The following is a 10,833-nucleotide window of genomic DNA, read 5'->3' on the forward strand; positions in this document are numbered from 1 at the left end:
TTTGCTCACTATGGCATTCATAGTTTCAGATGCAACATGTCTGAACACCTCTCTGCCCCTATTTTTATCAGCAATAAAGTGACATTTTTTTGGCAATAAAAGCAATATTTTGACATTTACCCCAAAATCAGCCAAGACATGCTTGGTGTTGGAAATTTGCTTCTATAGCTTTGCTTTAGAGCTACGCAACTAATGTAGCTAACAAGTAGTGGAAGATTATGACCACCAATTAGCATTATGCAAACTATATTCCTATTGTCACATACACTATATTGCTCTGTGTGTTTATGGGAATTTTTGACCATTCTTCTAGAAGTGCACTTGTGAGGTTAGACACTGATGTTGTTCATGTTCTATCGAGTTGAGGTCAGTCAAGTTCTTCCACACTAAACTTGCTCTTTATGAATGCAGCTGCTCGGCCAAGGAAACCTATTCAGTGAAGCTCTCTACGCTGTTCTTGATCTGATCTGAAGGCTGCATGAGTTTGGAGGTCTGTAGCGACTGATTTCAGCGATTGCAGAAAGTTGGCGACCTCTGCGCACTACGCACCTCAGCATCAGCTGACCCCGCTCTGTCATTTTACGGGACCCACCACTTCATCGCTGAGTTGCTGTTGTTCCCAATCGCTTCCACTTTGTTAAAATACCACTGACAGTTGACTGGAATATTCAGTAGTGGGGAAATTTCACGACTGGACTTCCATAAATGTCTGTAGAAGCAGTCTGCAGGCCTAGGTGCTTGGCTTTGTACACCTGTGGCCATGGAGGTGAACACCTGAATTCACTGATTTGGATGGGTGAGTGAATACTTTTGAAAACCCATTCATGTTGGTGGAGTATATGCAGAGTATTGGGAAGCAAAACAGTCCCCAAATCCCCAAATCCTTCATAGTGTTGCTTTATACTCTTCCATTCATAAAAGAGCATGGTAGCTCAGGGTGCAGTTTCTTTTCAGAACCTTGGAGGGGAGCATCACCACAGGATTATATTTACAGATTTATACATTTGTAAAAATGGAATGGTCAGTACCCATTAAAAAGTAAACCATAAATATACTGTATTTTACCACTGCTGTTTTTACCATTGATGGTTGTTACTGTTATTATGATGGTAAAATAATGAAATGAAATGAATGTTGAATTACAGCAAAAGACAGCATTTCTAAGAAATTAAATGACTGTAATTTTACAGATTTTTGCCATCACTGAAAACATACTTTTACTGTTAATTAAAGGACTTTTTTCTTCAGTCCAGCTGTTACAGATTTTTACAGTATATGATGTATAATGACAGAGATTCTTCAAGAAGGAGATCACACCACCTTTGTAGCAAGACAGAAAGATCTTTAAGGTGATATGCATCACGCTTCATCGCCTGAGGGCTTCCTGTGACAGAGCTGTGTGCCATGACCAGGCGCAGAAATGACTGTGTTTTTGATCCACAGTAAAAGTGACTTCAGTGCTGATGCTTTCTGCCCTGTGAGTGGGGTTGCCATGGAAACAAGCGCCCAGCGCTCTGTTTACCTCGGCTAATTCGGGACGCCATCATGATCAACAGATGGAATGTTCAGCAGAGAGTGGCGGGACAGATTATCATATGAGGCGCGAGTGGTCAGCAACTATGAGAGTGATGCCTGTTTATGAAAGATGAAGGAATGATCATGGCAGAAGACTGAATCATTTTAAGCAGTTTTGGGGGACGTTATGCACCAAGGTTATTCAGTTGTGGTCCTAGAGGGCCAGTTTGATGCTTTTCCTGCTCAAACAAATCTATTAATCCAGGCCGTTAACAGATAAGTTGAATCAGGTGTGTTTAAGCAGGAAGAGGGCAAAACTGTGCCACCCAGGACCAAGAACACTGTAAGACACATTGATGTCATGATCATTAAACTTTAAGTTTTATATAAGTACTTTTAATGTACCACTCACTCTTCAGTTCATATGGTCCATATATGGAACATGAGCTGAAAAACAGGCCAGTCTGAATCCACTGTTTTCTGTGGTCACAAAAAATGCAAGACATTATACAAGAAAAAAGATGATGTAAGATAAGCTCTTTAATATAAACACTACAATATAAAGTCTATTATACACTCTATATTAGTTCAAAGTTGTCATTTCCCATATAAAATGTAATATATTATACTATGTTGTCAGTATAACTGGGTAGAACATATTGAATATATACTACATGCCAAAAGTATGGAAGAAATTACTTCTTTACATATGATTGGAAAACAAGTTTTCCTCAGTTTATGTGACATAACAGTTCAGAGTATCAAAATGTACCATTTATTCCTTTTTCTAAACACATCATGTGTGCAAAAGGAGCCTGTGTTGACCACCTGCAATTTGTAATTGAGACCTTGTACCTGGTCCACAACATTTAAGTAGGTGTCACGTGTTAAACTGACGTCCACATTACTTCCCAGACCCAGAGTTTCCCAGCAGAACATTGCCCAGAGCAGTTTGTATTCTTCCCATAGTGCATCCAGTTTGTATTCTTCCCATAGTGCATCCTGGTGTCATCACTTCCCCAGATAAATGGCACAAACATACTGAGTCATCCATGTGATGAGAAAAAAAACTGGGCTTATCAGACCAGGCGACCTTCTTCCATTGCTCTATGGTCAAATTCTGATGGTTGCATGTCTGGTGTCTGTGCTTGATGATGGACAGGTGTTAGCACAGGCTCTCTGACTGGTCTGCAGCTATGCAGCTCTATACGCAGCAAGGTGTGATGGTCATTTCTCATTGACTCTGAAAGCTGACCTTTTACTGTGTAGTATGTCCCAGACCTTGACATGACATTTGCTGCTGTTATGAGATAATCAACTTATTCACTTCATCATATGTTTTGGATGTGTATCATCACCATTGATCAGCCTACCGCAGTTTAGTTCCACCTATTCACACTGAAGTCATAAGGAGTGTTTCAGCCCAGACTGAAGCACAATACATGGCAGCCCATCAGAACAGGACTAATTTACATATATGATTCTTAAAGGCACAGTAACAGAAAAAACAGCCTGTTCAATTCTAAGGAATAAAGAGAGGCTGGAAAATAGTCATGCAAAAATGAAATATGGCTGCTTCTGCTACATAAACCCACACAAATGTCATTAGAAGAAAAATGTAAGATATGATATCTTTAAGTTAATTCATCACCATCCAACAAGTTTATTGCCATGTAGTTTAGCCAAAAAGGTTTTTTTCCATTACTTTGCAGTGATATATTCTTATTCTATTGTCTTACATGAGAAAAGCCTTCATTGTTCAATTAAAAAAAATGTGTTAATTAAAGAAAAGCCAGGTTTGTTTTCACTCACTTATAGTGTTGCTCCCAAACTTCTGCTTGTTATTTAGTATAATACCATGTGTTTGGAAGAGAATCAAGAAAAGAGTAACTGTAATTGGTCAGCTTGCAGTTATGCTATAATAACAGAGAGGCACAAGTAAACGAATTAGACGGCTGCCATCCCTGCCACTGTGGGTTAAGTTTTTCAGAGCATCTCAAAGGCTTGGCTTCATCTGGCTGTTTGGGCTAAAACTTTAGACATGAAAGGCCGCTGACCCACAATCCTGTGTGCAACGGCTCGTGAAAAGCTAAATGGCCTCCCATTGGCTTCAGCCTGCAGAATGATCGATGGACGAATCAGGGTAGAGCTCAATCCTGAATGCATACAATGGATGAGCTTTTAACTAGTGCCTCATTCATATTCCTCATCAACTGATTGTTCGCTTGTCTGTAGACACTGAATGAAGCCATCGCTGCTGGAGACGAAGGTCGAGCTCAGCTAGCTGACAGAGGATTTTTATAACTTGATTATCAGGCTGTTCTAGACACTACTACTTTGATTTGTAGTGAGAAGAGCCGGCATTGATTTGTCTTCTGTGATACGTTTAACCCTTAGAAAGCTAGATGTGTATAACTGCGTAATTATACAGTTAATTACATAAATACTCATGTTATGAATTACATTTACATTCACTTTACATTCTTTATTGACAGCTATGTGTCTGCATTTTATACTCATTTTGGTATAAAAATGACAAAACTGCAGCAAAAACGTAAAGGATTGTTTTTCTTTTTGCAAAATAAGACAAGATGAAATAAGATCATAAGATCAAATCATAATAAAAATCTCATCTACTAACTCAAATGTGGTATTGATTGAAAGTTAAGAACCTGCTTTTTTGACAGATTATCTGTTTCAATGACATATGACTCAGAAATGATTAATATCAAATAACATAATGCTTTTGCTTTTGCTGGCAGTCACTGCAACATGTAAGGATCAAAGCGGAATTCGACCAAATTTTTGTAAATATTCCATATAATCACATCTTTCAGAATGAGAATTATTCACAGTGGTGTGGATAATAACCAGACATCAGAAGCATTTAATGCCTCTAAAAGCTCCCTCACAGAAAGTTGTTACATGAAATGGTTATGATTACACTGCCTCAGTCCTGAGATATTAAGGCCCAAAATGTATTCCATAGAATTCATTAACGATGGAGAGGTAAATGCAGGATGTTGTATGGCAAAATAGTCCCTAAAGAAAACTTTTCTTTAATCACTATTTACCATCACCTTTACATATAAAAACTACAAAGACACATTTAGCCTTACTGATAGTAAATAAAATGCTATGTTTGTGTGCATTGCAACCCCTGGTTCATATCACCACCACTGTAAATAAATCACACTAAGTTTCTCTGAAGTGCAGCGTTCCATATCAAAACACTCAGACTTACTTTTTAGATTTCAACCACTGAATTATGTGGAAATTTTGAAACATTAGAATTAGGGTGGCTGATAATATTTATTTTAATATATATATATATATATATATATATATATATATATATATATATATATATATATATATATATATATATATATATATATATGCTCAGTATATACTCAATATATATATATATATATATTGTACTATACTATAGTACTCGAAGAATGCTAACTAATTACGTTTCATAACAAAATGAGCATAATTAGGCCTCTTTAACCCCTTAAATGTTCAGGGTTCACTGGCAGGCTCAAAGTTACTTGCACACTTCTGTAACCTAAAAATAGCTCAATTAGTTCCACTGAAGTCCCTGTAATTACTAAATAATAAGCCTTAGTATGTAATATACCTGGGATTTTAAGTGGTTAACTGGACTGAATGCTGAATAAAAATGTATTGTAATTGCATATTATTGTTATTATTATTATTATTATTATTATTAATAATAATAATAATAATAATGCAGTATTGTGGCATCAGAGAATATAGCACTACAGGTTCTGTTTTGTCTGTTCCAACTTAATACATTTCAGAAAATAATGTTGCATGATGTATATTGTATATTGTAAAAATGTACCATGATATAATAATTTTTCTATCTCACCCACATCAGACTTCCCCTTTAATATTGGGCTGCCTTAAAAAATGTACTAATTACTATTTTTCTAGTTCTATGTTCTTTGGATCATAACAGGCAGAGTGCATTGTTATGTGACTCCCTATTCAGAGGATTGTTTATTGACTGTAGTTTGTAATGTTATGTAACCAGGGCTGAGGGGGGCACACGCTATATGCTTGAACTCCTCCCTGTCGGCTGAATTCCACAGACACACCTGGATCTGTCTGCCTTTGCAGCTGGAGCATCTTTCAGATCTCTTGAAGCTTCCTCACCTTCATTGCAGAAACACATCTGCAGTGATTTGGCATGTTATTATTTGATTTGGAACGTCCAAGGAGCTCCCCGAAGGCAAGGAATCTCTAATTAACGTCTTGACTAAGAGGGAGGGTGTGCACATGAGAGACAGAGACACTTCTATCCAACAGGCCTTTATTATTCCTAGATTGCTATGTGCATGATGCACGAAGCACACACACACTCGAGAACGTTCCAGCCGCCCCCCCCAACCAGCAAAACTCCACTCATGCAACAGATTAGTAGTATTACGAGCAACTGACTTAGACCAATCCACTTACAGTGACCCACAACTGACCGAGCACAAACTGAGTGACTGCAAAACTGTGTTACAGAGCAGAATAAAAACATTTGACATCATAGTCAAATAAGAGGAATGGGTCACTGTGCAGAGTGTAAATTCCATTTATTTATTAATACTTTATATATTAATATATATATACTTATACTTTCTGCTTCGTTCCAAGTAACCCCAAACACACTGAGTGATGTTGTGGTCTGGACTCTGGGGTGGTCAGCCCATTGTTTTGAGAACACCAGCAGCTTCTGTGATTGATTTGCAGATTTTATTCTTCTCTGCTTCCTTTTCTCAGTACTGGCTTCTTGGCAGCTGCACATCCTTTCAGACTCATAGTGCTGAGTTCTCTTCTCACAGTGGAAGGACAGACAGAAACGCGTTCAGATCTGAAGTAAGGGTGGAGCTGGATTGATGATTCGTTTTCTTTGACTTTCCCTTTTCTTATAGCTAATCTCCTTAGAAACATTGATAAAAATAAATAGCTTGCACTTAATGGTTGGTTTGACTGGAAATGACATAAATTAAGGGAGGCCTCTGGGTTGGACACTGTAACTTGTATACTGTATGCAGTCCTATATAACTGCACTTTGTTATGTGGGCATTGGTAGTCATCATGGATAGCTTCCTGGCCTTTCTGCTGACCATAATTCTAAATGCAATGTCATGTGCAGGTGAATATCATCCAAAAACGCTTGTAAATACTTGAAATGGACTCAGCCTTTGAGTAGGAGTGATTAGCAATAGTGTTCCATTTCTGAGATTACCAAAAATTACCCTCTTGAAGTTTCATTTAGGTCTGTGCTTTGTCATGTAACTACAAAGAATGGACTCACATGAACTTTCATGTAAGCCAGTCAGTGCTTCGTCTTATAACTAGGGAAAACAGAGAGTCAGCTAATGCCATTAGGCTTTGCAGGCAAATGCTAATCTTAGCCAAAGGAAACAGGCTTTGAGGCTCCCAGCATGCACGGCACAGAGCCGCAAGATAATTGGATGGTCAGATTGCCAAGTCACCACCTGTGAAGACCCCCCCAACCATGCAGCACTGAGTCAGGAAGCCTCCCAGCCAGCTATCAGGATTTATTTCCATAAGCATTAAATATTTCACAAAAATATGATTAAATTACATCAAATCTGCCAAAACATGCAGAATGCTTTATGTGATTAAAAATGTTTAATTAATGTGTAAAATACTACATTACAAGAATTCTTGTAGAGAATGCTTTGGGCTCTGGAACAATGCTAACGCTAAAGCTAACTCAAACACGTGCAAAATACAAGCTTGGGATGATCGTTCTGATGTTTTAGTTTGTAGAACTCACTGCACGGCTTCCCACAAATAAAATTCCCACACTAAATCCCAGACAAGTGACAAGTGATGGGTGAGTGAGAAAAGAAGTGAGCGTAAACAATGGGGCGGAGAGCCGTTTGATAACAAAGGTTTTATTACAACATTTGTTTTCCATTATTGATAATGGTTTGTGGCAAAATAACATGGTTGCTGAGTTTGTACGAAACCCAAGAAAAAAAAATTGATCTACAGCTGAAAGCGACCACATGGAATTTTCATTTCGAGAAATGATAGCTTCCATACAATAAGACAACCGAGATAGGGTGCAACACAAAAAGCTACCCCAAAAACCACACACTTACAAAAAGGGCACACAATCAATTTTAAAAATAACCCTCATGTTCCTTGGGAGTGTTTCCCGATCTAGGTTGGTCCCACCTTTGTTTCCACTTCCTCTTTTGTCTCGATCAAACAAAAAAAAAAGCATTCGCCTGAAGCAGCACTAACGAGTAGGTGTTAATCATTGACGACATAAAAACCAGATGTGCATTTTATCTTAAAACTCAATTTCTTTAAAAACAAAAAATGCAGCGCCTTTAAATGAGTGAGCTGGTCACACGTCGACATAAAGCCACGCCTCGATTGGTTGATGAAAATTTGGAAACGTCCACATTCCAAGGCCACGCCCCCCCGTCCTTTGCCCTTATCGTTCTCAATGCCAGTAGCCAAGGCCAATGTCGAGGTAGCCCGCCATGGACACCAGGTGGATCCAAGATAAGTGCTCCAAAAGTTGGAATCATGCTCTTTCGCTGCTGGGCTGGAGAAAGGGGGGGGGGGTGATTCTTCTGGCTGTTGATGGAGGGTGATTTCAATTCCATCCAACAGTGATGGCAGCTTTAGGTTTGCTCTCTTTTTTCAACATTTTTTTCTTTTTCAACATTTCGGTTACAAAGTTATACAGCTAAAAGAAGTAAATGAAAAGAAGGCAATGCAGGGAAAGGGGGTGTGCACAGTGCATGATGGCGACTTGGGGGCTTCATGATGCCGCCTGCTTCTCCTGTTCAATGGCTGTGGAGGAAGAGGAAGAGGAAGAATTAGATTCCACCATGCCCACACCCAGTCAGTTCTGCATAACTTAGCTGGCATCTTGCACAATGCTGCTGCAAACAGCTTCAATATGCCACCAGATATCCCAAGCAAGAGGCCCATGATTATGTAATGCAACGGTTAAAATACGGGCTCTGGCCTTACTTTCTTTAGACGGCAGTGGGTTCTTCTCCTGGGTCTCAGTCTTCTTCAGCTTGCTCTTGTCGAAGCTGGTGACCTCATCCAGGTTTGGCTTGTCAGACATGGTTATTGAGTGTCTGTCAGGAGACAGGAAAATAAAACAAATCAAATTTAAATGAATAAATGCCCCCAGAATGAGGCTTATTCCCTTCTTCCTTTTGTCTGAGAAACCTCAACTGCTCAAAGATGGTTCCTTCCTCCTAAACCTCCTGAGCTGCTCGCGGCTGTGAAGATACTGAGCCCTTTTGTTCAGCAAGAGCCAGGGGCGATTTGAATCACGTCCCGTTGATTTAACTGACCATAGCCACGCTGAACAACGCACAAAAAACCGCACCCTTTCTCAATGGCGCCCAAAAGAAAAAAAATGGCCCAAAAATGTGAAAATTTACATAACAATGCGACTTCCCACGCTGAAGGCTGAAAGAGGAACCTAAAGGGAGACGGAATATGACACTCTGGAGGGGGAAAAACGGCTGTGCTACGGGAAGAAGTTCATATAAAAATGTCCAGACATTGTGTGGGACCCCCACGTGCGCGCACAAAGATTTGAGTAGACTTGCCAAAGGCTCCAGGAACCACCGCCCAGCCCTGCTGCTTTATCTCCAGCACAGCCTTAACGTCCTTAATCACTCACCAAAGCCTACTGCCCCGATGCAGGGCAAATACCCCTTATTACAGCCCGTTCCGACCATTCATGGGTAGAAATCCCCCAAACGGCCTTAATGACTAATTATCATGCATAACGCGTCTGCAGCACAAAGGGGCGTAACAAAGGAAATATGTCAGTCAGACTAGCGCGCCAAAAAAGGCGAGCAGCCAAGGAAAAATCTGGATTTAAGCGTTTTATAAATGCACCTTGAGACATTCAACACTCGCAGAAGCGACGCTATTTACAGGCACCACTAAGGCATCCAACGACACGAATTCCAGAATGTAACTGCTGCACCATTTAAGGTGGAACGGAAAAATCCGAACAAGAAGCTGGCGAAGCGAATACGACGGCGCTGCTCTAGTGAAATAAAGCTTACGCCAACCATTTGTACTACCATCAGCACAGAAGAGTCGCATAACAGCATAATACAGGCCAATGTGTCTGTGTGTATATATACATATATAGATATATGCATATACATGTGAGTGTACACACATTATATATATATATATACATATATATATATACACACATATATATATATATATATAAACACACAAACGCATGTGCATGTGTGCATATATGCAGATATACGTGTGTGAGGGTCTGCGGGGGCTTACCTAGGGCGGGCAGGTTAGCGCTGAGATCCTCCGTTAACTCTCCGTTGCAGCACTGTGGCGCACCAATGCGCAAGCGCGGCATATATACAGAGCAGTATGCAAATCGGGCCGTGACGTCACGCCTCAGTTCCCCTTCAGACGGAGAGCGACGAAATCAGACGAATGGCAAGCAAAGCTGCGAATTCCCGGATCTACACGCTAACATATACGAGTTTAAGCACAAATAAACGCTTGGAATAATCTGTTCCGAGAGTTAAAGATCATTCTGTTGGGAAACGTTTGAAGTCTCGAGTTTCCGCGATTTAGGCGTTTGCAATGGCGCCACCTCGTGGCCGATGAGCTATCGACCTGTCTCACCTTTTCACTTTATTTTCCTCACACCTTTTTCTTCATTCTTTCATTTTTAATTTTCACCCCCTTTCATCTCCTCTGTAGTTTGTCATGTTATTCAATTGTTGGCTTTGTGTTTAAATATTCATTTGATTATTGATTATGATTTACACTTTATTGATTTTTTTCACCAACACTCACAGCGTGACTCAAGACACATACAGAGCAAACATACTATATATAAATATTATAAATATTTTTTTTGTCCGTATAGCTCAGGTATTGATGTATTTAGTCATTCTGGCCCTTTTTCAATTCGGTGATAAACTTTTTTTATTAGCGTATCACTTATTAAGACCAGAGCAGCCCAAAGTGAAGATGTTTGATTTGGCCAACCAGAATGTAACCCTAACCCCACCCACTACCCAAGAAGAGCAAACATTTATTTCATAATAATTTTCATAACAACTGAATAAGTTATGTGAAGTATACTTCACATAACTTATTCAGTTGTTATGAAAATTATTATGAAATAAATTTATTACATTTTCCTGTGGAAAACTGACTGTGTTTGGTAAATGTATATTTATGGAAAATGTATATTTAAAGGATTTTAGTCACACATTATAAAAC

The 10,833-nt window shown here is 39.4% G+C and overlaps 1 protein-coding gene across 1 annotated transcript; it reads right to left on the reverse strand.

The window, feature by feature from the left end:
* Positions 1 to 7,443: 7,443 nt before the first annotated feature.
* Positions 7,444 to 10,021, reverse strand: LOC108434685 (thymosin beta 4 X-linked). The gene is made up of 3 exons (XM_017710011.2): positions 9,871 to 10,021; positions 8,563 to 8,675; positions 7,444 to 8,379 (listed from the first exon to the last, which is right to left on the reverse strand). Exons 2-3 carry the CDS (start codon positions 8,660 to 8,662, stop codon positions 8,348 to 8,350), a joined length of 132 nt encoding a protein of 43 aa, XP_017565500.1. The 5' UTR covers positions 8,663 to 8,675; positions 9,871 to 10,021; the 3' UTR covers positions 7,444 to 8,347.
* Between the last annotated feature and the right edge of the window lie 812 nt (positions 10,022 to 10,833).

The sequence above is a fragment of the Pygocentrus nattereri genome, chromosome 12, assembly GCF_015220715.1.
Source record: "Pygocentrus nattereri isolate fPygNat1 chromosome 12, fPygNat1.pri, whole genome shotgun sequence".
Classification (NCBI taxonomy): Eukaryota; Metazoa; Chordata; class Actinopteri; order Characiformes; family Serrasalmidae; genus Pygocentrus; species Pygocentrus nattereri.